The sequence below is a fragment of the Melopsittacus undulatus genome, chromosome 11 (assembly GCF_012275295.1).
Source record: "Melopsittacus undulatus isolate bMelUnd1 chromosome 11, bMelUnd1.mat.Z, whole genome shotgun sequence".
Classification (NCBI taxonomy): Eukaryota; Metazoa; Chordata; class Aves; order Psittaciformes; family Psittaculidae; genus Melopsittacus; species Melopsittacus undulatus.
The window spans coordinates 9,988,847-10,016,172 of NC_047537.1; the positions used below are offsets into that span (position 1 = coordinate 9,988,847).

At 54.0% G+C, this 27,326-nt stretch overlaps 1 protein-coding gene across 3 annotated transcripts; it reads left to right on the plus strand.

Annotated features, from left to right (window-relative positions):
* LRSAM1 (leucine rich repeat and sterile alpha motif containing 1) lies at positions 1-24,650 on the plus strand. 3 transcript variants are annotated; one of them, XM_034067542.1, is made up of 25 exons: positions 1-49; positions 2,675-2,858; positions 4,323-4,379; positions 5,973-6,017; positions 6,646-6,723; positions 7,575-7,643; positions 8,310-8,394; positions 9,185-9,306; positions 10,457-10,547; positions 11,404-11,534; positions 12,139-12,168; positions 12,983-13,105; positions 13,190-13,329; positions 13,745-13,789; positions 14,728-14,798; positions 15,802-15,901; positions 16,797-16,884; positions 17,539-17,613; positions 19,043-19,123; positions 20,867-20,962; positions 21,505-21,603; positions 22,248-22,379; positions 22,737-22,818; positions 23,082-23,230; positions 23,668-24,650. In XM_034067542.1, exons 2-25 carry the CDS (start codon positions 2,787-2,789, stop codon positions 23,791-23,793), a joined length of 2,187 nt encoding a protein of 728 aa, XP_033923433.1. In that variant the 5' UTR covers positions 1-49; positions 2,675-2,786; the 3' UTR covers positions 23,794-24,650. The 3 variants fall into 3 exon arrangements, with proteins under 3 accessions (XP_033923433.1, XP_033923434.1, XP_033923435.1); XM_034067543.1 differs by lacking the exon at positions 19,043-19,123; XM_034067544.1 differs by lacking the exon at positions 1-49 and having other exon boundaries at positions 2,785-2,858; positions 5,899-6,017.
* The last annotated feature ends 2,676 nt before the right edge of the window (positions 24,651-27,326 follow it).

Sequence of the window (27,326 nt, forward strand, 5' to 3'; positions counted from 1 at the left end):
CGTGGTGTCATGTGACCGCGGCGGTGTGGCATCATGGCGGCGGGCAGTGGTGAGTGGGGCCGGGCCGATGGGGGGGGGAGGGCGGTGGGGAGCAGCACCGGGGCCTCGGTGCTGCGGTCACGGCGGCTTCTGCGCCTCCCGAGTGTGTGGGGGGGCAAGATCCCTCAGGCGGCACCCGGGCTGCTCAGAGGGGCGGGCACAGGGCATCCGGTGCTGCTGCCTCCGCAGGGGCGAGCGGAGCCGGCGGTGCCGAGGATGCGCTGCCTCCGCTCGTCGCTGGTGCCTGTTCCCGTGGCGGGGCCGCAGGCACAACCCGGCTCCGTTCTGGCGGATAAAAGAGTAAAAGGAGGACGGCGAAAGAGTCTTTGGGAGCCGTGCGGGACCTGGGAGGGGAACACTACAGGGAAGGCTTAGACAGGAGAAGAGAATAGTGACAAAAAGGGAAAGAAAGGACCAAGAGGCAGAGCTGGAGCTGGTGGAGGGATTTGTTTCCACGGGAGGTCTGTGGCAGGATCAGGCAGAGCCTGGTTATGAGAGGGGGTGGTTGGACTGGTGTGACAGCTTCAGTAAAGAAAGCAAACGTGCTGTGGGACAGTAAGTCACAAAGCTGCATTCGTTTCTGTCTTCTTTCTGAGCCTTGTTTCCGTGAGTGTTTGGCTGCAGGACTCGCTAACCTTGCTGTCAGTGAGCCAGACCTGCAGAGATGGTTGGGGACAGCTCTGTCCTTCATGACTAAGCAGCACCTCTGCAGGAGCCCTGCTCCCATCCAGACGCTGGCTCACAGCTCCATTGCCGTGCTCCTGAGCGTGTTTCCCAGAGAAAATAAACTGTTCGTGCCCAGACAGCTCAGGTCTCCCTCTTCTGGCCTCACTGTTACACTTCTGCTCTTCTCCCACCTTATCCCAGCCTTATCCCCTGCTGACTCTTTCTGCATTGCTCGTTTTTGCCCCTTGCTCTCATATAGCCTCAGGTCAACTCCTTTTTCTCCTTTATTTTATTGCTCAGCTGGTCCCCACCTCTCTTTTCGCAGCATCCCAGCTGGTACCCATCTCATTACCAGCTTGTGTCCTCGTTTCTCGTCCAGCCTTAGCTTTCTGCCCTCTCTTCAAAACCAGCCAACAGACTCCCTTTTTCTCCCCTGCCAGGTCAGAGCTGTCAGGTTTCTGTCACCCCTTCACCCACCTGCACTCCTGATGCCAGCAGGGATCTTGCTGCCATCCATTCTTCCCTCTCTCTCTGCTTCGATTCCTCTTCCCTTTACCCTTGCATCAGCTGCTGTCATTGCACCCAGTCAGGTTGAATTAACAGAAGAACATTCTCCAGCTCTCAGTCCTCTCAAGTGACCCGGAAAACCCAAACCCCTGTTCTGGGACAGTCTGGCTGCCCTGTGAACGGAGGATGGTGTGTGTCAGTCTGACCTGCAGACATGGTGTGGACAAAGTTCTCTGAGTGCCTGGGAGGACAGAGACCACGTCCCGGCACGTGGCTGTGGCAGCAGCAATCGGCTCTGGTTTGTAGTCAGAGTTGTTCTGAAGTTAGGTTCTTTTAGCTTTACTGGCAGTTATTCATAGAATCCCAGCCTGGTTTGTGTTGGAAGGGACCTTAAAGCTCCTCCAGCTCCAACCCCTGCCACAGGCAGGGACACCTTCCACTGGAGCAGCTGCTCCAAGCCCCTGTGTCCAACCTGGCCTTGAACACTGCCAGGGATGGGGCAGACACAGCTTCTCTGGGCACCCTGTGCCAGCGCCTCAGCACCCTCACAGGGAAGAGCTTCTGCCTAAGAGCTCATCTCAGTCTGCCCTCGGGCAGGTTCAAGCCATTCCCCTTGGCCTGTCCCTACAGGCCTTTGTCCAAAGTATTAGACTATTGGAAATTGATTTGGCTTTATAAACCTGACTCAGGTCATTATAAAATGACTTTAAGCTATGAGGTGTTTAAGCAGAATCTTTTCAGCTCACTGTGTGATAAAATAGAGTAGGTGTTCCTGTGTGAGACTGCTGCTGCCTGGAAAGCAAATGAACCAAGTGCTCTGTTAACTTGGGACCACCCATAAAGCCGAGAAGCCAAGTTTAGCTCTGGCACCCCAATTCTTGTGCCTGCCTGGGGTCCCTGTGACATGCCTGGGAGCGACTGGGATGCACAGTGTGATGTGCCAGGAGAGGCTCTGCTGCACATCAGGTTCCCTGTATTTTGAACTACACTGGGGTCCTATTTATTCCCCCTGCCCTGGAAGGGGAAGCAGCTGTGCTGCTCTCAGGATTAGGAGTTTTTCTTACTTGTAGCCTAACTTTATTCTAGAAGATTTTACAATTGCTTATTATTTGCCAGAATTGACTTTGGATTTAAGCAGTTTGGGGTTTGTTCTTGGTGCTTGTTCTTGATACAGCTTTTTAGTTGCTATCCTAGAGTGGACCCTGTATTTTCCGGATCATTCAAAAGCCTTTCTCTGTACATGCTCCAGCTTGACTTAGATGATCTTGTGCAGGGGTTACCAAGACAATCAACCCATCTCAGGCACAGCAGTGCTTTTACAGCTGGTGTTAACACCTCTACCATGGAGGAGTGCTGGGATCTGCCTGTTTGATCAAGTCACAGAAGGGGATTAAACAATGACAGTTGCTGAGACAGTGATGTTTGTGTTTTTTCTTCCACACACCCCCCCATCCCACATTAGAGCACAGCTGTGTAGCCCAGGCTCCCCAGCAGACGCGTACTCCAGGAGCCCTCTGCCCTCCTGTGTGCTGATGGTTTGTGCCACTGAGGCACAGCTCTAGTCCAGACTGAAGATGCCACTTTTCTTCCGTAAGAAGAAACCCAGCGATGATGCTCGGAAGCGCCTTGAATACCAAATGTGCCTGGTAAGCAATGGCAGGGGCTGCTCTGTGGCTGCTCCTGGATGCCCTGTGACTCAGTACCTCCCTGTGTTACCAGTAATCCTGTTACTGATCTCACTGAGACAGCAGGTCACCTTCCTAATGTACATCAGAGAATTCCTGCTTTCCCTATCTCCCTTTGCCCTCTCATCCACAGGTCCCCTTTGTGCTACTTCCACTTCTCTCTGGCTCTGTAGTTCCATGTAATGTCCTCAACCACCCCCTGCCAGCCTGCATATGGGACCCTATCACTCCTTTCTCCTCTGTGCCCCTTCACTCTTACAGATCTCCCACTACACTTTTCCTACCAAGGAACCCATAACATCCCCTTTCCCACCACACCTGACTTTCCTTGTGCCCCTCTTTTGCTTCTCACTTGATATCTTTTCTTCCTGTCACTTGGAAGATGAACTTGTTAGATGTTGCTGTTTGTTTTCCTGGAGTAGGATTTAGCCAGAATGCTCTGGGCTGGATCCTCAGCAGTTTGCTGTCATGCCAGGGAGGTCATCAGAACTGCCTGTCCTGCAGCAGCCACAAAGTTGCCTTTCTGGAAGCAATCCTCTGACTTACCTGGCTGCTGTGCTGTAGGAGCTGTGGACTGGTGCTGGCATATGGGATCTCAGGGCTCTACCCCAGAGGCACCTGCATTTTAGAAGGGACAAAACAATGCGTGATGGATGTTTGTAAGGTGTTTTGTTAAGGAAGGCTTCATTATGTGCCAGTAATGAAACCACTTTTACTGAAGGGTTTCTACTCGGTGCCTATGGGGCTGGGGAGGGACGGCTTAGTCTGTCCATTGTAGAGTTAGTTCTGTGTTGCAATGTGCTCAGTTTAGGGCCAGGATATCCAGTTTGGAAGACTTAACAGAAGCAGTGACATGAGCAGGTTTTATTGCCTTTTATTACCTTTAAGAAGATAATGGATGTGGTTGATTTGACCATGGAAATACACTTCTGTACAGAAGCAGTGGGTCCTTGGTCCTTCTTGCACAGCAGAGCTGCTCTGCAGGTCCCATGGCAGCAGAAAGGCAATGTGAGTTTGGGTTCTGTATACAGCTCAGCAGAAGGTTGCTGTGCTGGGTGAGACAAGGCAGGGACACAGCAGGCTGGGGTGGCTCTGCTGCTGCTCCCACAAAGTGCTTGAGAACCCAGCATTTGTTTTATGTATCTTTTCAGTTCAAATTGCAGAATTAGGATGTGCTTTGGCTCTTTGTGCAGAAATTCATTTATTGTACTAAAAGGCTTTCTCTGCAGTTTGGTTTCCTGGCTGCTTTTTCTTGCTGAAGCAGCACTCTCTGCTCTTAGTGTTGTCATTGAGTTACGGAGCTGTGGCAGAGAGCAGGGGTTGCATGTTCCAGGGAGGAACAGTGAGTACGTTAGTCAATGTGCAGCAAGGGCTCATGTATTCCTGCATAGTCTAATCCTCTGGCTGGGTATCTTCTCTCTTCAGGCAAAAGAAGCGGGTGCTGATGACACTCTGGACATATCCAAATGCGAGCTCTCAGAGGTGGGTTCTCTGCAGCTTCCAGTGTTAGCTCCCACTCACACAGTGTTAGAGGCTGATTCCTGTGTCTGCTTCGTGTTACCAACTGTCGGATTTAGTATCATGGCTCTGAGCCTTGAGGCAGAAATGGGTCCACTTTTTCCTGTGCCTGCTGAGCTCTGGCTTTCAGGTGGAGGCTTTTCCCCCCCATTTGTGGGGAGGAATTGCGTCTTACCTGATGCTTCAACAAGATTTCTGTCCTGAGAATCCTTTCTCACTTGACAAGATGGGACGGGCAGAGTGGTGTCACACCTTCCACTAGTACCTTGGTAGGACCGTAGTGTGGGGCCTCATGGCCTAGTTCTGCTAGTCATAAGGGAATTTGTTTGCCAAAGGCTGTTTCTGATCTCAGCACTCCAAAGTCTGCCACCTGCGGTTATTTTCCTGTATAAGTGTAAATCCTGGTTCCAGGCTGTTGCCTGAGGATGGAAATCTCACTTCCAGCTTGGCTGCTTTTGTGGCAGCCAACTAAATTAGAAACAAGCTGTGTGCTGGAGCGTGAGCAGTGACAGACTGCCAGGCTTGCAGAGGAGACACAGCTCTTCCTCCTAGCAGCCAGGCAATCCTGGTAAGCAGAAGCCTGTTTCTGTTTCACTTGCAGTTTTTATCATTGTCTTGTGTTCCTAAAATGTTGGTGTCTGTGACCTTTTGTCACGGGATGCTTTTGCCAAGCAAGCTCAAAGATACTGCACTGCTCTCTGGGGAGAGATTTAGGACCATGCTGGGGAGGATAGCTGTCTGCTGTGCAGTATGAAATGGCTTGGCTGAGACTTTGGGATGTTTTGGTCCAAGATCAGAAGCCAACAGCATCTTATGTGTTGGTTTGTAAGCTCTGTGGGACAGTCTGCAGGTCAGGCTGGGTAAGGGGGTGGCAGACAGAGGATTCACTGAGCCAGCTCCATTCATAGCTATAGCTGGTTTTGCATCCCCAGAAGCTCTATTTGGGTCGGTACCACAAAACTCTTGCTGTTTCTTTTTAGCCTTTGTTTCAGTAAATTAACTGATCCATCAGTTTGGGCTTAAAATTAACTCTGGACAAGAGTTTGTGCAGGACCCATGCTGTAGAGCAGGTCACAGTGCTCAGCCTCTCCTGGCAGGGCTGGATTTGCTGGCATATCCTCTTTCTGTCTGCCCCTCCACTCCAGCACTGGAGGACACTCAGTCCTGCCCATTGTTCACCTTTCTCATTGAGCCCTCAATATGTCTGCTGAGGTTGCAAAACCATTGAGTACATTTGTATGGGAATAACTGAAAATATGCCTGGACTCTTGAGTCATCAGTGCAGTGAATATTGAACCATTGCAGGGCTTGGCTTGAACACCTGCGTAACCCTCAGTCGGTGCTGTGCACAGCTCTCAGTGTGCTGAGCTGCTTCAGGCTGTTTAAGTGGAACCTAGCCAAGAAGTCCGGGCATCCTGGGCCAAGACTGGGCCAGTCATTTTAAGTATCCCTTGTGTTTTCATTACTTGTTCACACTTTGCAGGTGGATGCTGTAGAAGTGCTTACAAAGGCAGTATCATGAGAAGCCTGACACCACTGTTCTTTAATTGTTTTTAGGTTCCTTATGGGGCCTTTGCAACTTGTAAAGTCTTGCAAAAAAAGGTAATGTTGCAATCAGAGCTTGTTAGCAAATTCCATTATTATGCTTGAGTATTACTGTTGTGTTTGAAATGACTGTATAGGGTTGTTTATGTATTGCTGCAGAAGTTTGCTTGTAATGAGTTTGGCCACTTGTGTGATAATACATGGAGAGCACTTTGGGTAGGAACTAATCCTGTCTGTGTGCTTTAGAGCTAACTCCTGTGATAAAAGATCTTAGAATCCCAGAATCCCAGCCTGGTTTGTGTTGGAAGGGACCTTAAAGATCCTCCAGCTCCAACCCCTACCATGGGCAGGGACCCCTTCCACTGGAGCAGCTGCTCCAAGCCCCTGTGTCCAACCTGGCCTTGAACACTGCCAGGGATGGGGCAGCCACAGCTTCTCTGGGCACCCTGTGCCAATATTGTTTCTACCTTAGCCTACCTAATGGTATTTCCCATGTAAGGAACTAGGCTCTTGTTTAGATCTTATGGTAAATGTTTGAGCTTCTGTGAAAATACATTTACTGTTTTAATATTTTATATGCTAGTGAGCTCTTACACAGCCTCCACAATCAAAACTCAACAGATGTGCTTGTTCTAGATAGGAGTGCCTCTTGTGTTCATGTTTCAGTGGGATTTTTCCTCCTCAGGTGCTGATTATTCATACGAATAACCTGACATCTTTAGTTCCAAAGTCCTGCAGCCTCTTGAGTCTCATGACTGTGAAGGTAAATGTGATTCTGAACAGTTAATCTGCAGTTAATCAATTTCCCTTGCATTCTAGCTGCATTAAAACCCACTGGCCCAAATAAATTCCTTCTGTCTGACTGCCTTTGCCAAGACTCCCTAACAAGGTGTGAAACCAGCCTTCCCCAGGTCCACCTCCCTGGTGGACAGATACCAGACACTGAGCCGTTTGTGTAAGATCAGAATCAGTCCCAGGACTCATTTATCATGTTCACAATCCCACACTTCCCCTTCAACATCCTCTCCTGGTAGTGCTCAGTCAGAGTTGAGTGTGTTATGGGGTAGATGCATCTCTCTTCTGCACTGGTGGGTCACTTGAATGTGAATGAAACTGGTGGTGGGTGATGGGGCCATGGTTGTCACAGAGCTCTCAGCTCCACCACCCTCATGCTGTGGTTGCACAAGAGGCAGTTATTCCAGCTGCTCATGTCTCCCCATGGAGTGAGGTCTTCAGGCATAATCCTGTTCTCTCCCCATGCTGTTGGAGCATTCAGCTTCCCTGGAGCAGTCCAGCTCACTGCTCCTGTGGAAAATGCCTTTCTCTGCCAGGCTGGCTCCAGGGAGATGATTTAACCAATTGGCTCATCCAGTTTTCTGGAGCAACTCCCTTGGTGTCAGTTCTCTCCCCAGTCTTTGGTTTGTTCATCCATCTGTAGAGGCTTCAGTGTTCCAAAGGCCTACAAGAATCAAATACTCCTTGAGAACTTAAGCCACTTTTCAGTGCCCCATTGGAAGGGAAGTAACTTTCTTTGCTAGATAACTCATGACGTTTTGTCCTCGCACCACAACTTCTTTTCCCAGCCTGATTTGGTGCAATCCCCCACTCTTCCAGGTTCTGGACCTGCATGACAATCAGCTGGCATCACTTCCTGCTGATATTGGTCAGCTGGCATCTCTTCAGGTAACAGATTTGTGGCTGCATGCCAAGTGTTACCGGATGGCAAGGATGTGCTCTTTGTTTCATAATTAATCACAGCTTCAGTGATGGTGCTGATATTGTCAGATCTGTCTCATTGACTTGACTGACATTGTTGAGCTGGGTTATTGGAAAGGGAGAGCAGGAGAAGAGTGGGCATGCTGAGTTCTGTAGTCCCAGCTTAGTGCAAGGGCTCAGTCCAAGTGGTTCCCACTGCCAAGCAGAGCAGCAGCTTCCAGTCATATGGATTTCCCCAGATCCTCAGGTTTTACATTCTCCCTGGTGTGATAACATGGGGAGTGCAGCGTGTTGCCGTGCATGCTGAGGGTGCACCCTCTCTGCTCAGGGTGCAGCATTGGGTTCAGCCACTGCTTCCTGCGCTGCCCTGGAGGAGAGGATGCTGCTTCCCAGTTCCTGCCTCTGGACTCAGCACCTACTGATGCTGTGGGTTGGGAGTGGGGTTTCTCACTGCATGTGGTAGGCAGATGTACCCTGTACAAAATAAATGTTTATGTTTAACTCGGAAAGTACTGTCTAAACCTTATTTCAAGTTGTCTTTGTGGGCCTAGGAGCAGTCCCAGCAAAGCAGATGTGTAGAAGACCTGAGACTTGTATAAAGGGTCCTTAATATCTTTTCTGTTGATACCTTAGGTCCTGAACCTTGAAAGGAATCTTTTAAAATGTCTTCCACAATCTATAGGAGACCTTGCCCAGCTGCAGGTGCTCAATGTGAAAGGTATGGCTCATGTTTCATACTAGTGCTCTGGGCAAAACACTGTTTAATGGTCTGAGTCATGTTGAGCTGCATTGGTGATTACTGCTTTCAACCGGTACAAGCACCAAATGGTTTTGCTACAAATGCTGAGGAAGAACACAAGAAATATTTCAATTCAAATAGATGTCAAGGCAGGAGAAATCATTAGGCCCAAAATGGGTCAGACTTAGTCCATACAAATTTGGGAGGAAAAGGAGACAGTTACAGGGAGCTGCTGCTGAAACAGGGAAGTACATGGAGGGTAAGGAACCTAGAAGTGCAGCTCAGTTCATTGCCACATCTGTCTGGAGCACCTGGCCTCTGACCCTTAGATATGTAGCCCCACACTCAGCCCCCTTTCTCCATCTCTGATACTTACAACAAAGGGAAGAAGAGTCCATGGGAGGGGGTTGGAACTGGGTGATCTCAAGGTCCTTTCCAACCCAAACCATTCTGTGATTCTGTTACAAACATTCTCCTGATGAAGAGCACAGATCCAGCCTGCAGCAGTGAGATGGTCCTTTTGGCATGAGTCACATGCCAAAATGTGCCTCACATTGCTGGACCTGTGTGCTGGCATTGTGAGCAAGTAGATCTTGATTCCCAGGTGCCTTGGTGGGCAGTGGCAGCCTTTAGAGCCCTCCCTCAGCCTGCAGTAGAGTGTAGAACATGAGATGTATGTATAGTTATGGTTTGAGGTTCCAGGAGGTGAAGTGCTGGGTCAGGCTTTGGGAAGGTTCCATGGTACCAAGTGGCTTTTGTGTCCCTGGAGGTAACAAGCTGAAGGACCTGCCTGTGACTGTGAGCAGCCTGCGGAGCCTGCGCGCCCTGGACATCAGTGGGAACATGGTTGTGGAGCTGCCGCGGGGGCTGGCGCACATCCGCACCCTGGAGGTAGGCACCCAGCCCGTCTGCTCCCCTCCACAGGCTGCTCCTGCTGCTGCGCCCCTTCCCTCTCGCTCAGAATGCTAACAAATTCAGCGTAGAAAGTGAATTTTTAGGGTTTGGGAGTTGTAACAAGCTGCAACATCAGTGGTTCATGGGGTCCCAGAGAGCTTTTGTGCACCCTCCCTTCTTCGGTCTTTCCTGGTCACTTTTTGCTGTGGTTTAATGGTACAAAAGGAGTCCACAGGAAGTGAACCTCAAGGAGTTACCTGCCAGGGCTGTCTCTGAGAGCACAGACTGTGCCTGTGGGCTCAGGTGGACTCAGCCCCCTTGCACCAAAGCTGAGTCTAGGTGAGCAGATGGGATATTTCCAATGAGGATTTTGCCTCCATTGCTGTGACAGATCCCTGACTCCCCCTTAGCCCCCGTGGGCTTCTGGCTCCCTGGAGTGTGCAGTCAAAATGGGACAAGCATCAGGGTTCTAATGGATGTGTTACCTTCTGGCTGCCAAACTTGTCAGTACTGAATGATGCAAACGTCAGACAACAGGGCTGACTCTGCCACCAGCACAGAGGATGGAAAAATGCTCTCTGGTCTCAAACACACAACATTAGGCTTCATGTCCCTTGTGGGCAGTCTCTGAGGTGAGGGATCTGTGCAGCTTGCCCTGCTGTGTTTGATAAAGTGGTTCCTTTCTAGTCCTTCCTGCTATGCCCTTCTCTACAGGAGGCAGTGTTAGGTCCTTCTGGTGACCACAGTAGGACAAAACAGCAAGTGATCCTTCTGTTCATTCTTTGTGGTGCTTCTCTCGGTGCCCTTTGTATCACCATCCCTTCCATGCATCATGTTTAAGGGCTCCAGCACACTGAGAAGTGCTGTGCCTGCTTGTACTTAAACATGAAGTAGGCACATGTGCATGAGGGGAATGTTCCACTGAAGTGCCAGCTCAGAAGCTCCCAAATAAGGGATGGTGGAATGACCTCTAAAAGGTGTCAAACACCCAGCAGAAAGGCAAAACCTCATATTTATGTCAGGATTTAGGGTAACACGAAGTTTTCACTCCATAAGTGAAATTCTGGGGAGCTGCAGGGATAACTGCGGTGGGACTCTGGCTGGTCCATCAGGATAACCTGGAGCTGTGTGTGTTCTCTCTTTGGAGACGCTGACCCTGGATGCCTCTTCCATGACCTACCCATCACCTGACATTTGCAGTGCAGGTACAGAGTCCATTCAGCAGTTCCTCTGCAAAGGTAAGCAAGGAGAGCCTTGGGGACTGCTCTGTGCCCTGGCTGGGTGCTGTGGTGCTGTGGCATGTTCAGAAACCGTGTTTATGAAGGACAGACATTGCATTGGCTCTGCTTGGGGTGGTTCCTGACTCTCTGCATCCCTGGCAGGCTGATCCCTGAGTTCTGTGTCTTTGCTGGCAAACAGCAAAACAGGAGCCCTTCTTTGAGGCTTCCTTCTCACTGTCACACTGAAATTGATAATGGTTTTGTTAAGACATCAGAATAACCGGGTCAGGGATTGCCCAAGTGACTGTAACAAGTCATTGCATCTCCCATGGGGTTGTTTTCTCCAGTGGGAGGATTAGGCATTGCCCAGACACAGCGGCCTTGGGACAACGAGATAGACTCTGTAGTCACTTGGGGTGCCTCCTACCCTTATTTTCTACGAGGAAGGACCAGGTGCCTGCAGGCTGACAGCCTGTTAGAGAAAGGTGGAAACCAGATGGAAGACTCAAGAGGACAAAGACATTATCCTGTGAGCTTGTAATCACTGTGTGTCAGGGCTAATCCCTGAAAGAAAAGGACAGTCAGAACTTACTGTGGTGTGGGCAGGAACATTCACAGCCCTGCAGAAGTCAACGTGCCTGTACCAGTGTGAGGGCAGTTTCAATCTGAGCAGCTTTGATCATCTTCCTGTTGGGAAGGGGTGGCACTGTCTCCGAGCTTTTTGTTCCTAAGCCTGCTTGAGCTGAAGGAGCTCTTCTGGAGACTCATCTGTGTGTCGGGAGGAGCACAGTTGGAAGCAGTCTCACACACCAGCCATGCTGCCAAGGAGGCTGTAAGCACCAAATGTTCTTGTTTTGTGTCTGATGACTTCCAGAATGTGGAATTGCATACTACCCCCCTGCTCAGTACCCGCTCCCTGCCCTGGAGAGCGATGGAGGAGGAACAGCTGTGGATGGGGTGGACAGGGCAGTGCATAAGTACCTGGAGGAGGAGGACGAGTGGCAGGTGAGGCTCTAGTGAGTGCGAAGTCATGTGAGAGGGGGTTAGAGCTGTCTCTCTGCCCCTTCAGTGGATCTCATAGCATTTAGCACATCATCCCTCATTACCTTCCCTGCCATGAGGTGGGTCTTTTGGGGGCATCAGTGCCCAGAACCAGGCATAGCACTGTGGGCATGGGTGGCTCATCTCTGAGAGCTGGGGATGGGCTTACCACTGCAGGCTGCTGGAAGACACATCACAAAGAACTGTCTGTCCTTGAAAGCAGTGGCACAGTCAGGGGACAGAGGTGACAATGGGGCACAGTGTGTGCAGCACAGTGACACATGTATTTTGGGGAGAAGGGCCTTGTGGTTCCCAGCCAAGTGCTAGATGCGTTCAGCTCTATCTGGGAAGGGTGAGGGTAGGTGCATAACTGTGATAAGCTCTGCAAGTACAGACTAGATCTCTTTGTCCCTGGAGAAGGGAAGGACTGGACTTTGTGCCTGGGTTAATTTTCTTGTTCCTTTGGTTGATGTCTTTACTCAGTTAGAGGAAGATATAACGTGGGCTAATAATAGCTACAGTAAATTTCTCTTGAGAGTAAATGTCTGCTGATATTTCTTACTTTCAGAACAAGTTCTTGGATTATGAGAAGAGGAAGGTAAGGATGAGCCTGCAGATGCTTTGTCTGCAGCATCGCTCGGCTTCTGCTTCTTGTTTTCCATCCCTTTATCTGTTTTTTCAGCCAAAAGTGAATGTTTGAGAACTGAGTTCTTGTAGAACCCCCCCAAGGCTGCTCACTCCTTGCTGCTGGAGACGTGGGGGAATCTGTGACACAGAGCTGATGAGCTGCAGTCTAAGTCCTACCCCAGCCCTTTTGCTCAGAGTGCCACCATTCCTGCTGTCTCCTAACTTTCCTTGTTCCTGTCCTCCATTCCCTTCACCTGGCTGCATTTTTAGTTTGCTCTTCTTTTTATTTCACTGTCTCTATCTCTTTCCCTGTGCAAGGCTCACTTTGAAATAGGGAGAGGCTCCTGTCAATGCATTCACCTTTCGCTTTGGTTAGAGCTACTCACAGCTGGCTGCCTCCTTTGCTCTGTTGTCCTCAGACAAGGGAGTCTCTCCATCTGGGGTTGAACACAGCCTTAATTTGGGCCCTCCCTCTGCCCTGTCTGTTTCAATTGTATGGGTTGATGCCCAGGGACTTCGGCTTCATGACTATGAAGTGAGCAGAGGCGAGTTTGGAGACTGTCATAAGGAGAGGAGCAGCTTCTGCTGCAGTTTTTGGGTTCCAAAGGAGAGAACATTTCCATTCCCTAGTCAAGCTCCCTTCTGCCGTTGGGCTGGCTTCCTTGTCACTAAGGGGATCACTGTGCCTTGGTTTACAGTTCTGCCAGAATTGGTTCTTGCTTGGGAAGGAGCAGAGCCAGCAACTACTGAGCTCTGGCATTCATCTTTCTCCTTATTCCTCTCAGGAACAGAAAATGCAGGAGAAGCTGGAATTTGAGCGACGCTTGAACAAGGGGCAGAGAGAACAGGCTCTGCTGGTGCAGCAGCTCAACAGTCAGAAGGATGAGATCCTGCAGACAGTGAGAGAGGTTGGTCTCCTCTGGGCAGGCTCCATACAGGACACTGCCTTTGCCAAACTGACCGCGTCCTCCTTGCCTTCTCCCTTGCTTTAGGACCAGATGAGGCTGGAGGAGGGTCTGACCAAGCACCAGCGCTACCTCGAGGAGGAGCGCCTGAAGCTGCTGCAGCAGTTGAAGCAGGCAGAGCAGGGCATTGCCGGCCGTATCCAGAAGCTGCTGGAGGACAACCAGAGGTGGGGTCCCAGGGGTTTTACAGGGATCTCTGCCCCTCAGGGGCTCATGTTGCTGTGTTCCATTCGGAGCAGTTCATTTTGCTCTCTGTGAGTGTTATGGGGCTGGTCACAGCCGGTGTCTGCAGGAGTTGAACTGGCAAAGTCCCATTTAAAAGAAGTGGAATCTGACACAGTAAAAAGTGTTTCACGCATATGTGTGCTGTTGGAGTTTTGCAGCACTGGAAAAAAACAGAATTCCTTATGGAAGGTGCGTATTTGAAGTATTTGATGTGCCTAGCTCTGCTGCAGACACAAGGTTACCAGTCTGCCTAAAGCTGCTCGTCTGCACATGAGAAGCAAAGCTGTTTTCTGCCCTGGGGGAGTAGGGTGTCCTGCTCAGCCTGATGGAAACCTCTTGTTTCCTCTTCTGTTTTAGACAAAAACAAAGTTCAGACATTCTGAAATCCTTGGAAAATGAGAGGTGAGTCTCCTTGGAATAGGCTCTTCTAGAAAAGGGGAGAGAAGCTGGGAAGTGGTTCTGGGATCTTCCTTTCAGAGCCATGCCTGAATCCACCTTAAGTCGGGAGAAGGTTATCTCATGTCTGCAGCTGGTTCTGGTCACTGTTGGAGGCAGGACACTGGACTAGATGTGTCTGGCCTTGCCCAGTCTGGCAAACATAATGGGATGGTGAATTTACCTCTTTTTCGTCTGTGAATAACCTAGCTAAGGATTTTGGGAATGAAACCCTCTATTCCACTATCAAGGAATCCTACATTTGTTGGAAGGCAAGGCATTGATGGAGGGCAATGTGTATGGCCTGGGAGGGATACACTGAAAGCAATGCTGCCATTCAGCCAATGCTCTGAACTCTCCCTCCCTTCAGCCAACCATGCTGTGACACAGTAAACTGGATGGGGACACTGACCTGACTGGAAATAGTCCCTTTGTATGTTTGACAGTTTTCCAGTCACACCAGTTCCTGATCTGGTCAGTGGGGTTGAGTGTGTTTGTGCTAGGGCAGGGGAGGTGGGGATGGAGGCCAGGGTGCTGCTTTCAGTGGCACTGCTCAGTTAGGTCAGCTTTAAAGTGCTCCTCAAGCCTGAAAAAGGAAAGTAAAACAAGGGACCAGCATGGTGTTGGTGGAAGTGCATGCACATTGACTGTCTCTCAGAAGGATCAACATTCCAGTCTAAGAAGCAACTGTCCCCATGGTTTTGACAAAATTTATGTTGTCTCTCGTAGACTTAGAGGCTTCTCACCAAGAAATCATGGAGACTTTTGTGTCCCTGATGAGAACTTGGCTTTTCTGGGCCACTGGTGGGGTGAATCTGAGCAGCCCTTAGGCTCTGAGGTGGGTGGGTGGAGAAGTGAGAAACGTGTTTGAAGAAGTGGCTGAATTGTTCTTGGTTGTTCAACAGAATAAGGATGGAACAGCTGATGGCAATAACACAGGAGGAGACAGAGCAACTACGCAGAAAGGAAGTGGCTGGTACGTCCAAACAGTTCTTTGGGGTGGTAAGGTGCAAGAGAGACCTGGTTCCCCTGAAGATGTCCTGAATAGGTGACATAGAAGATGCTGTGTCACACACACATTCTGGCTGTGTTGCTTGGTGCGGTGGGGTGGAGCTGTGGGGGTAGCACTGCACACGTACCATAGCTGATCCCATACTTCCCCTTCAGCTCACTGCTGGTTCTTGAGGTGCAGGCTGTGCTCATGTGTCATAGACTCATAGAATGATTTGGGTTGGAAGGGACCTTAGAGCTCCTCCAGCTCCAACCCCTGCCACGGGCAGGGACCCCTTCCACTGGAGCAGCTGCTCCAAGCCCCTGTGTCCAACCTGGCCTTGAACACTGCCAGGGATGGGGCAGCCACAGCTTCTCTGGGCACCCTGTGCCAGCACCTCAGCACCCTCCCAGGGAAGAGCTTCTGCCTAAGAGCTCAGCTCAGTCTCCCCTCGGGCAGGTTCAAGCCATTCCCCTTGGCCTGTCCCTACAGGCCTGACTGCTTTTCACACAGAGTTTGTGAGGCTGGATATGAGCACACAAAGTGCTTCATATTTCCAGGTTCCAAACACATGTTAACTGATGAAGTTTATGAGGCAGGAGGTGGATGGTCCTAGGGAGCCTTTGCTGCTTGTGATGACCACACGGGTGATGATCACTGGGGTTGCAAGGGAAATGGTGTGTGTGTGTTGTCACCCTGAGGATGGGTTACTCACAGTGGGACAGGCAGAGCTGCAGCCATCTGAGCTTCGGCAGAGGAGTGACTGGGTTCCTCCAGGCACTGAAGAGATGCCAGCACAGGCAGAGCAGTTTGCTCAGCTGATTTCCTCCAAGATAGCTGGGATTCTTGCAGCTGATTCTGCTCTGAGAGGAATGAAAAGGAAAGAGCAAGGACAGGCTGCAAATGAGAGGGGGTCACTGTTACCTGCAAGTGTAGCCTGTTCTAGACACCCTCTTCGATGCAGACTGACAGCCCTTCTGTCCCCCAGCTGCCATGCAACAAATGCTGGCTGAAAGCTATAAGAACAAGCTCATCCAGATGACCAACGAATCTCGTCGGCAAGACCTCGTCAACCAGGCCTGCTCCAGGTACAGGGAGAGGTGGCTGGGGCTGGTGGTACTGCCATAAATCCCTTTCTTTCCAGCAGTCCCTGGTGTAATTCCCATATATACACACAGCCAGGAGCTCCTGCAGCCACTGGGGTACAGCAGGACAGTGGTGAGAGCAGATGGCACTGCAATTTAAAGAAACTATCAAACTTGGTTAAATGAACCAAGTTCTGATCACAAGGATCTGCATGTTCCTCGTACCTTTGAACTATCACTTTTTTACTCTGTTTATTTGACTTTATACATTCTGCTGAATATGGAGGATGAAATTAGACTGGTTTTCCTCGTTTGTTAGCCAGTTCAGGGTCCAGCTCCAGCACAGGATTCCTTTTCTGCCTCCCAGTGTTGTCTCAAAGATGCTGTTTGTCCATATATAGGACTTGTTGTATTGCTGCAGGTGCAGAGTGTTCTGGCTTGCTCTCTTTACAAGAGGTAGGAAAGAGCTGAACAGAACCAACATTGTGTGCCTGTGACCTGCCCAACAGGGGAGTGAGCAGACACTGTCCTGCCTGCAAGTGCAGGCAATACATGGCCGGCCACGGTGTCTGGGTCTCCATCATCAGCACACCCTCTGCAGTATAGAATGCCAACCCCGCAGCTTGTTGGGGCAGCAGCAGCCCTGGTTTGGACCTCAAGCTGTGCACATGCAGGCAGCAGTGCAACTGCTCTGCCTGGCTCCATGTTGCAGGTTTGGTCTGGTTGTAGGGAAGGAGGTTTGAGCTCTGTCGGCCTTCAGCTCTGCAGTGCCAAGGCTATTCCTCCTTGTCCAGTAACACATTTCCCCATTCCTGGATTCCTTCTTTGCTTTTGCTCTTGTTTGCATCAAGAGTCTCAGCCCCAGCAGTAACTCCATGGCAAATCCACCTTCTTGCAGCCTAGCTGAGATGGATCAGAAGTTCCAGCAAATCCTGGCTTGGCAGCAGCTGGATCAGAACAAAGCTGTCAGTCAGATCTTGCAGCAGGTAGGCAAAGGGGGGGCGGTCAGGGAAAGCAGCTGCTTGTGGAAGGGTTGGGAGTGGATCACAGGAGCAGCAGTGGCTGTGTTGGGCTGATGCAGGGGGCATTTTATGTGACACTGTGCTGAACTTTGTGAACCTGTTATTCTGACAAAGTGACTCGGGGGGGTGAAAGGAAAATGCATTCATTTTTCTAATAAGGCAAAGGCAGGAGAAGCAAAACTGGTCTGTGATTAACAGTGAGGATGTTGAGGCTGAAGTCCTGTCTTTTTGGCAGGTTTCCTGGGTGGGATGGGGCATTTTCAAAGCCTCTGTTCTTTCTGAACCCAAGACCTCTGCAGCTCATTTTTCAGTGCTGGGCAGCCCTGTCTTACTGCACAGCCTTGGGGCTCAGAGCTGCTGAAAGTGAGAGGTGGGCTTCAGACAGAGCACTCCAGATGTGTGATGGAGAACATGAATGTAAGCTCTGTGTCTGTCTGTGAAGTGGGGTTTTACCTTTTGGGACTCTGGAGTCCAAGACATGGTGTAGTCAGGGCACTGTTGCCCAGGGTAAGCACTGTTCAGGTGCTGTACATGAGTGACTGCAACGCACCAGAGTCTTATAGCCCATTTGCAGCTGTGTCAGCAACCTCACTAAGCAGGATTCTGCCTGTCCCTTAGATTGAGATGCAGAAAGCTGCCTTTGAAGCTCTCCAAGTGAAGAAGGATCTTATGCACAGGCAGATCCGGAACCAGGTGGGTCAACAGCAAAGAGCAGCTCAGCTCATAAACCATTCAGTGAGAGACTTCTGAGGAGGATCAAGGCACTGTGAGCACAGAGCGGGGTCTGGAGGCAGTGAAGAGCTCTTGTATTGCTGGGAGCTCTGTACCAAAGCCTCGGGCTGTGTTGGTTAAATTGTAGTCTCTCAGTTCAGTGCAGATTCATGGAAGGAGTGGAATTGCCATTGCTTCAATCATCTCAGCACTAATGTGGATGAAGTGCTGGAGAGCTGTCACTAGAGGACAGACCTGCACTGGCTCTGCAGGGTGACCTGCAATTACAACTGCAATTTCCTTCAGGTTGTGCACTTGGCAGGGCTGCTGTTTCCAGACGAGTCCACTACATCTCCATCTAGCACATCAGAACTGCACCTTCAGCCATAAGTTCACCTTTCCTTTCCCATTCCCAGCCTGCCTTTCTGAGGTCCATTCTGCAGAAGGTGCAATGCAATAGTTGGGGGGAAGAGCAAAAGCTGGTGGAGAAAGCAGCGGTGGTTGATGCAGGCAGATGGGGGCTGGTTTCTGACACAGTGCTCCAGAATCTTTCCTCTCCTTGTCTACACAACAGAAAAGTCTCATATCAGGATTTGGTGGATGAGCTTAAGAGCTTAGTTACGCTGAGTCCTAGAAGCCTATGGGTTGCACATAGACAATCCAGGATCTGAATCTACCAACTCTCCATTGCTCATGTTCATAAGAGCCTGCAGTTCGCTCACATTTATAAAGAGGGGGAGTTTGTGCCTTGCTGCCATGGCTGGACCTTTTACTATTGAAATCCAGCCACCCCCAGCACCCTGCATGGGCTGTGAGTGGGCAGGAGCCCTGGGTACTGCCTGTTGCAGAGCCCTGGTGTCAGCTGGACTTCCCTGGTCATGGCACACATAAAGCAGCATGGCCTGGGGATGTAGCTGGCCTGGCAGATGGGTGAGCTGGGCTCTCATCTTGGCTTTGCTCTGGGATCTTGGGCAACTCACTTCACCTCTCTGTGTCCGAATTGCCCCACCTGAAAGAGCACTGATCATTATGGGGTTTGCTGGAGAATCTGGAAAGCAGGACCCTGCTCCAGCTAACCTGCAGTCTGAGCAGTGGTGCCTGGACTTTGACCATCAGTTGCTGCCTTCCAGAGTGGCTGCTAAAGGGCTGGCAGAACAAACTGATTGCAACCTGCTTCTAGACTTGCACAGGAGGTGTTTAGAGGGACAAGTAGAGAGCAGGGACACAGCTCCTCAGGCAGCAACCAGAGTGACCCTATGAGCATGTGTCATGGCAGGGCATTAGCAGGTTCCCCAGACATCTGGGTGGCTCTGCAGTGCTGTCCCAGTGCAGTGCAGCAGTTAGACCTTGTCTTAGAGCATCAATGGAAGTAATTTCAAATGTCAGTAAAAATGTTTCATCTTCTGTTTAGATTAAATTAATAGAAACAGAGTTATTGCAGCTGACACAGCTGGAGTTAAAGAGGCAAGAACTGGACACAGAGACGCTGCAGGTATGTGGGGCTCTGGGGCTGCCCCCACCCTCTCTCTGCTCTGGGATCACAAAAGCTCCACTTCCTGCTTCTGCTCCAGACGGTTTTCTGCTCAGTCAGGGGGGGACCTACCCCCAGGACACCACAGACTCCTCTTTGTTGTGGGAACATTGCTGCTGCTCCTCATCTCAGTGCATTTCAGGGCAGGGACAAAGCAGGGGTAGATCCAGGTTTGCTGGGCAGGGAATGATTTTGGGATGCAGTTGTTGGCTGTCCCAGGAACACTGCCTGCTGTGCATTGCATGTTCTCACACTGCTGTGTTGTGCTTTGGTTTTAAATACCCACCAGTGATGGCTGTCAGCTTTCCCCTTCATTCCTAAGCTCCATCTCCCAGGCTCTGCACCACCATCCCACCATTCGAGGGGCTGACTCCATCAGCAGCCACATGTTGAGGAATGTCAAGTTTGGCTTAAGCTTGGCTTTAAATTCTGTTACTGCACCTTTGCATCAGTTGTTGTCCCATGGGTGCTATTTGCCAGGTCAGGTCACCTCTTCAGTCAGCCCCAGATCGGCAGCAAACAGCATGGACTCCCCACAGGTGGGGCACAGAGTGGGTTGATGGGTGCTGGCTTCAGACAGGACTGCCTCTGAGCCCTGGGCTGGGCTCTTGGGAGAGCAACATTTGGGTTCTGCTGCCTTAATTCACACAGCCCCGTACAATGCTGCAGTGCTGGGGGGTCTGATGATGGGAGACAGCCCAAAGTTCGTGCAGGGAAAAGCAAGGAACCTCAGGCAGGTGATGCTGGGCTGGGTGACCACAGGAGCTCCAGTGCAGTGGATCTGCCCTGGTACCACCCTGCAGCCCAGCGGGCAGCACGGGATGGTTGCAACTTCAGCACTGAATGCTGAGAAACAAGGCACAGAAACCTTCATCTCTCTGGATCTCCCCAGCCCTTCGGTGGTCTCCAGCTGATGGTTCCCTGCAGTGACTGCCCCCAGTGCAGGGCAGTGCCCACAGTGCTGCCCCATACCCCCTGCAGGGGAGGGATGCTTCCTGCCCCGAGCACAGGGGCTGTGGTGAGCAACTTCTTAAACCTCTGACAAACAGGAAGAGCCAAAGGCCCCTTGAGCAAGGGATGTGCTTGCTCAGGTCTATTGCCAGATCTAGGGAGTGACCTGGGGGTGCTGCAGTGCGGGTGGGCAGCAGAGCACATCTCGAGGTTCGCTGGAGCTCCCCCAGGTGCTGCCTGCTTCAGCTGGGGCTGATCCATGCAGAGATGCCCCGTGGATGTTCCTGAGACAATTCCCCTCTCCTCATCTCCCAGTGGAGTGGCTCAGTGCTGACTTACCTTGTGAGACCCCAATGAAAGCAAGCTCCCCAAGGGCATGAGGAGGTTGCTGCCTTACCTGTCCCACAGGCCTGCAGGCTCTAGACCTGGTTCCAGGTGGTCTTTCTCAGAGAGGGGAACCACAACCACCTGCGATGCCATTCACTGAGCTTGTGATGGAGGTGGGAGCTGCTGCAGGTCCTGGGCTGCCTGGGGTGTGCTGGGGGCTGGACCATGAGCAGTGGTCAGTGCAGGACCCAAAGGAATGGGTTCAGCTCAGCTCTGCTGTGTCAGTTCCTAGGAGAGGACTGGGGCTCTGCTCCAGGGCTGAGGGACGTGGAGCTCAGGCTGCCACCTCTGTTGTGTCTGTGCTGGGTATGGTGCCTGCTGTGCTGGGAATGGGGAGATGTGGATGCCAGAGTCCTTCTGTTGCAGGGGGTGATCACAGAGCAACGCCAAACACTTGGCTACCTGCTGCAGCAGCTGCTCAAGGAGAAGAAGCAAAGGGAGGAAGAGCTGCAGCAGATACTGGTAACGAAGGCTCTCAATTAGGTGCTGTAATGAGGAAGTGCATGGGCTGGCTGCAGGGCAAGGGGCCAGGGGTCAGCATAGGAATAAAGGGGGCTCCGAGGGGTTGGGTCCCATCCAGAGAGCAGCTGAAGCTCAGGAAGTGTTAATGGCAGCTCTCGGGGCAGGTTGCGGTACTGCAGTGAGGCACTGCTGTCACCAGAGCCCGCTGGGAAAGGGACCTGGGGAGGGGGAATAAGCACAATGCCACGAGTGCCCCACGTAAAGCAGAGGCCTCCAGCCCCTGCTGAGCTTCGGGAGATGGGGCTGGGACAGCGAGCAGAGGGGATGCACAGCCCTGGGCTGGCTGCTGGGGCCGAAGTGGGACCAGGCTGCAGAGGGCCAGAAGTGCCCATGTTACCCCAGCTGTGCCCACTGCAGTGCTGTGGGCTCTCCCTGCACAGCCCAGGCTGCTTGTTTCCCCTCCCTCACATCCTCCCCCAGCATCCCTGAACACCCCCAGCAATGTTCCCTCGGGCTGTGCAATGAATGAGTTTGTTTTGCAGCTGGAAATGGAGGCAAAGAGTGAAACCCAGCAGGAGAACTACTGGCTGATCCAGTACCAGCGCCTGCTGAACCAGAAGCCGCTCTCGCTGAAACTCCAGGTCACTGCTCAGTCACTGCTGTCCCTGCAGCTGTTCTTGCCCTGCTGCAGCCATGGGCTCCGCCAGGGCAGGGAGCAGCACACAGACCCCTCATAGAGGCTAAGCAGCAGCTGCTGCTTTGCCCACTGTGCCCTGAGCAGGGTGCCCAGCAGCCCTCTCCCAGTGCTGTGTGTTGGAGGATATGGGGCTGCCCGGTCTGTAAGGTGCCAGCACCTCCATCATCTCATTGTCAAACTGCTTCCCAGGAGCAGAGGGCTCCCTACACCTCGCAGACAGGGCTTTTTGTTCCTTAACCAAATTCCCTTGCCAGTCCATCTGAATGCAGCAGCTCTTGTCCATCCCTGTCTAAGACTGAGCCAGGAGTCTGTGCTGGTCAAATCCAGCCACAAAGAGATGGAGCCGGGTTCTGCCCATGCCGTGTTATCAGCTGGAGCTGGCAATGCTGGGGCTGCTGCAGCCACCAGCAGTGTTTCAGTCTTCCCAAAACTTGTTTCGAGCTGTGTTCATAAAACACCTCGTACCCTGCTGGGTCTTCAGAGCTGTGTGTCCTGGGTGCAGAATGCTCTGAGCAGGGCAGAGGGCAGGGCTGAGCTCTGCCTGTGCCGCTGCCTGTGCTCAGGGTCCTCTGGCCCTTGTGTTTGCAGGAGGAGGGCTTGGAGCGGCCGCTGCTGACCTTGCTGACGGAGCTGTGTGCCGAGCAGTACGTGCCCCTCTTCGCCCACCACCGGCTGTCCTTGCGAGCCCTCAGCACCATGAGTGCCAGCGACCTGGAGAAGGTACGGGGCAGCGGAGCACGGAGCGGGGTGACCCCGGCCCCGCCGGCCCTCGCTGCTGCCCGGGGCAGGTCCGGCCGGAGCCCGTGGTCACGCTGCCGGTGTCACCCCCAGCCAGGGGAGGTGCCAGAGCTGCTCTGAGCCATCCCGGGGGTGAGCTGAGCCTGGCTCTGCCCTCCAGCATCCTCCAGGTGCTCTCTATAGCAGGAATGGCACCGGGGGAATTCCCTTCTCTGCTTTCACACGGATGGAGGTGCTTCCCTTGGCATGGCGGGGTCTTGCCGAGTGTTTGCCGTGTCCCCTTGGGGCCACAAGCATCCTTTCCCCTGCGAGAGCTGAGACCCCCCTCTTGCACCGCAGGTCGGTGTGGCGGAGGCCGGCCTGCAGCGCGCCATCCTCCAGCGGGCTCAGGAGATCCTGGCTGTGGCCAAGACCATCCCAGGTACCTGCTTCGTGTCTGTCTGGTTTCTCGATGCGTTTTACAGCAGGTACCTGAGCCTTGAGGGGGGGAATCTGTGGGGCCAGATGCCTCCCCCTAGGGAGCTGCTGTGCGGAGCATGAGCTGCAATGTCAAGCTGCTCCCATTCACTTCCCTATTTACTGGATCCCTGAGCACCCATCTTCTTGCAGTCACCCCGATGCCTATCGGCTGGGTGGGAGGTGGGCAGCAATCCCGGTGCTCAGACCTCCTGCCTGTGGTTACAGAGCTGCTGAGAACGGAGGACACTGAGGTCCCTGCAGCCCCAGAACCCAGCGCTCCCTGGGAGGAGCCTCCAAGCCCTGCGGTCCCGACGGCTCCGCTGCTGCAGTGGGATGAGAAGAGGTCGGAGTGCGTTGTCTGCATGGAGCAGGAGGTGAGACCCCGCACATGCGTGGCATTGGAGCAGGGGTGGGGTGAGGGCAGCAGCCCCATAGCCCTGGGCATTGATGCCTCAGCTCCCCGGCACAGCCAGGCTCAGGCATCACCATGGGGAGGAAGGCAGGGCAGGGCCAGGCTCCTTGGGGGCTTGGGAAGGGCCTTGCTGAGCTCCTGTGCTGCTCTGTCCATGGATCAACCATGGGAAGCATTCATGGGGCTGCCCATTTGAGCCCTGAACCCTGTCCCTCCCTCAGACCCTCTGCACTGGTGGCACAGCCCCATCACTGGAGATTGGGGTGCAGGGCTCTGCCTCCCCTGCTGTGACAGCCCCGGGTGATCCCCATCCCCTCCTGTGCTGGAGCACAGCGGTGCTGGGGGGAGTGTTACGGTACAGCACCGCTCTCCATGTCCTCATCTCTGTCTCTCCTCCAGAACCAGATGATTTTCCTGCCCTGTGGCCACGTCTGCTGCTGCCAGAGCTGCTGCGAGCGGCTGCTCACTTGTCCCCTGTGCCGCAGGGACATCACCCAGCGCATCCGCATCTTCCACAGCTGCTAGGGGCAGGGCCAAGGAGGATGAGGCTGCCCCGCACAGCCACTGCCACCCCTGCCGGGGCGATGCCCCTCTGCTGCTCCATGTCCATGTCAGACACTCGCACCATGATCAGCACTGCCCTCCCATGCATGGCCTGGGCTGGCTGCGGCCGCACGCAGGAGTCTTGGTGTCCCCTGTGTTCCCTGATGGTTGCTCAGCCTCCACCTTGGGTTCCTCCTTCACCTGCATTCCCTCTTCCAGCCCATCGTCCTCTTGCCTGGCAGCGCTGGGGGATGGAAGCGGGTGCCCCTGTGGCCCCTCTTTGCTGTGGATGCATTTGCCTTTGGAGATGCCCCTCGCTCAGCAGGGACACAGGCAGTGCCAGCTCTGAAGCTGCTCCCTGCTGGGGCCAGGGGCTGCTAGGTGCCTGCATCGAGCACAGTGCCTGGAGGGGGGAGAATCTCCCATGGGAGATGCTGACAGTGCCTTGTGCCTGTGTCATGGCAGAGTTGTGGGGCTTTGCTCCCGTGACCCACAGGAGCCTGTCAGTGACCAGGGCAGTGTGAGGATCTCCCTGACCCCTAACTCAAGGACTCAAGGGCCTTGCTCTGGCCAGAGGAGCCCAGTGGGGGCCCACAGCTGAAAAACGCATTGGAGCAGGAGCACGAGTCCAGCAGTGAGGGGTGAGGGGTTGGGGCTGTGCCCGGTGCAGCCCCAGGTGCCTCCCTGCACTGGTGGTAGGTAGAGCTTCATCAGTATGAAGAGTGATCCCAGAGCATCTTCCATCTCTTGCCCCTGAAGTATGAGATGCAGCGATAAGCTCAGTCCCACCATGGCACTTCCCCAGGAGAAGCTATTAAAGAGCAGCTGGTTTCTGCTGGTGCTTGTTTGCTGCCTGTTTCCTTCTGCAGGGGAGGATACTTGAAAGTCAGGGGCTGCAGAGCAATGGTAGAGCTGCCACATGTGCGGCTGCCCCAGTGTCACCTCCTCTCCCACATCAAACTGGGACGAATCTGAGGGTATTTAGATAACTGGAGAAAATCCTTCCCTGTGAGGGTGCTGAGGCGCTGGCACAGGGTGCCCAGAGAAGCTGTGGCTGCCCCATCCCTGGCAGTGCTCAAGGCCAGGTTGGACACAGGGGCTTGGAGCAGCTGCTCCAGTGGAAGGGGTCCCTGCCTGTGGCAGGGGTTGGAGCTGGAGGAGCTTTGAGGTCCCTTCAACCCAAACCATTCCATAGTTCTATGATCAGTGTTGTTCACTGCAGAGCAGCCCCAGGGAGTGGGAGCCCTCAGACCCTCCTCTGAGGTTATTTTGTGTGTGTTACGCCCGTGTGGTGCATCCCTGCACCCCAGGGACCACAGTGGGAGTTTCACGTGTCCAGTTGGAGAAGGAGGGGACACCCCAGAGTTCACACTGCACGAAGGCCTGCTCCATCCATCGATCATCCATCCATCCATCTATTCTTCTGTCCATCCAACCATCCATCCCACCCATCCATCCATGCATCATCCATCCATCCATTCATCCATCCATCCATCCATCCATCCATCATCCCTCCACCCATCCGTCCCTCTGTCCATCCAACCATCCATCCCACACATCCATCATCCATCCATCCATCCGTCCATCCATCCATCCATCCATCCATCCATCCATCCATCCAACCATCCATCCATCCCATCTCACAGTGCCCGGGACTCTGCTACTCCCAATTGCCTTCATGCCCTGGGCAGTGCTGGGGGCTCAGTGGGTGCCAGGAGCCCAGGGCAAGGTCTGCTCCTGCCCGTAAATAAGTGCCAGCGTTCCCAGAGCTGCCCTTTGTTCCCGACCCCCACGTAGCTGAGTACGGGGACACCACAACTGAGGCACCATCAGCTGGGGGGGCAGCTCGTGCCCACCGGGGTGGCCCCGTGTCCACCCAGCCTGAGAGCAGGGAGTGAATGAGTAACAGCGGATCCCATTCACCCGCACCGCGCCGGGCTGCGGCCGCCCTTTGCTCAGCTCAGCCTTCGGGTGCCATCAGCGCTGTGCCAGGTGGCACCGCAGCTGCGGTGTGAAAGGGATGCATGGGGGGGGGGGGGGGAGGTGTGGGGGGTGACCCCCATTGGTGAGCCCGTCCTAAGCTAAAATCCCAGTAACAACCCCCTCACGTGCTGTGCCCGGGAAACACCGTCCCCAGCCCGGTTCGTGCAGGAAGGGGCAGCAAGAGCGGTTCCTGGGGCAGCCGCTGCCGGGGCAGGAGGAGGGTCCGGTTCCTGCCCCCCCGCCGCACCCTGCGGCCGGGCTGAAGGTCAGCGCGGGGCGGCCCCGCCGTGCATCACCCGCCTTCAAAAGCAGCCGCACGGGCCGGGTCCCGCAGCGCCATGGCCGTGGGGCCGGAGGCGGGCGGGGAGTGCGGGGTCTGCTACGAGGCGTTCTGGGGGGGCCGGGCCCCGCAGCAGCTCCCGTGTCGCCACTCGCTCTGCCTGCGCTGCCTGCGCCGGCTGCTGACCCGCGCCGCTGCCGCCGCCTTCATCAGCTGCCCCTTCTGCAGGGCCGTGGCGATGGTGCCCGGCGGGATACCGGCGCTGCGGACCCTGCCTGGGGACGAGGAGGAGGAGGAAGGCGGCGGCGCTCCCCCGGCCCGCCCCGTGGCGGTGGAGGTGGAGTTCGCCGCCCACGGCCCCATCTTCGCGGTGAGCGGGGCGGTTTCCCCCTGCGGCCCCGAGGCCTCGGGCGCCTTCGTGCCGGGGCTGCCGGGGCGGGGGCTGCTGCTGGACACGCAGCCTCCCCCTGCCTCCATGGAGAACCTGCGGCTCGGCTTCGCCGCCGGCATCCTCGTGCTCATCGTCTGCACCTTCTTCCTGCTCGTCTTCCCCAAGTAGGTCTGGACGGGGAGAGCGGCTCCCGCTGCCCCCCCCCGAGCAGCCCGGATGGACCCAGCGGCGGCTCAGGGATGGCTCAGGCCATGCAGGGCTCTGCACACCCCGGGCTGCGGGGCCGCAGGACCTCGGCTGCTCCACGCACGGGAGCCGCTGCTTCAGAACTGACCCTTGCCGCGGGTGGCTTCACCCCGGCCCTGCCCGTGTCCTCGGGCTGTTCCCAACGTTCCTGGCTCGGCGGGAGCCCAGCGCGGGGCCGGGGACGCTCCCGGAGGCTGGAAAGCCGCCACCCCCCCAGCGCTGAGCCTCAGTTCGTGTCCTCGGGCAGCGAGGACGGGGCTAAAGGGGACGGGAAGGGTCCCGCGGTGCTGCTCTGGAAATGTTCACAGGCAGCTGAAAAGCCCTTTCCCCTGGGAAGAGCCAGGCGTGGGGCAGGCAGCAGGAAGAGGGAAGGGCAGAGCCCTGCAGGGATGTGGGGCATTAAACAGACGTGGGCCCAGCACCGGCTCCTGTTGCGTTTCTGGACATCAGAGGCGAGGGGGGGGTTTGCTCCGAGAACAAGGCAGCTGCTTCACTCTCTGCAGGCAGTAAGATAACCAGGGCCCGGGCAGGGAGAGGGGGATCCCCTCATCCCCCATCCCTGAAACAACCCAGCACATCCCCAGCGGGTCCCTCCCTCCACCGAGCACCCATGTC

Coding starts and splice junctions, on each gene's coding strand:
- LRSAM1 (XM_034067542.1), top strand. CDS start 2,787: ATGCCACTTTTCTTCCGTAAGAAGAAACCCAGCGATGATGCTCGGAAG. Junction 13,330..13,744: donor CTGCTGGAGGACAACCAGAG/GTGGGGTCCCAG, acceptor CTTCTGTTTTAG/ACAAAAACAAAGTTCAGACA. Junction 14,799..15,801: donor ACGCAGAAAGGAAGTGGCTG/GTACGTCCAAAC, acceptor TCTGTCCCCCAG/CTGCCATGCAACAAATGCTG.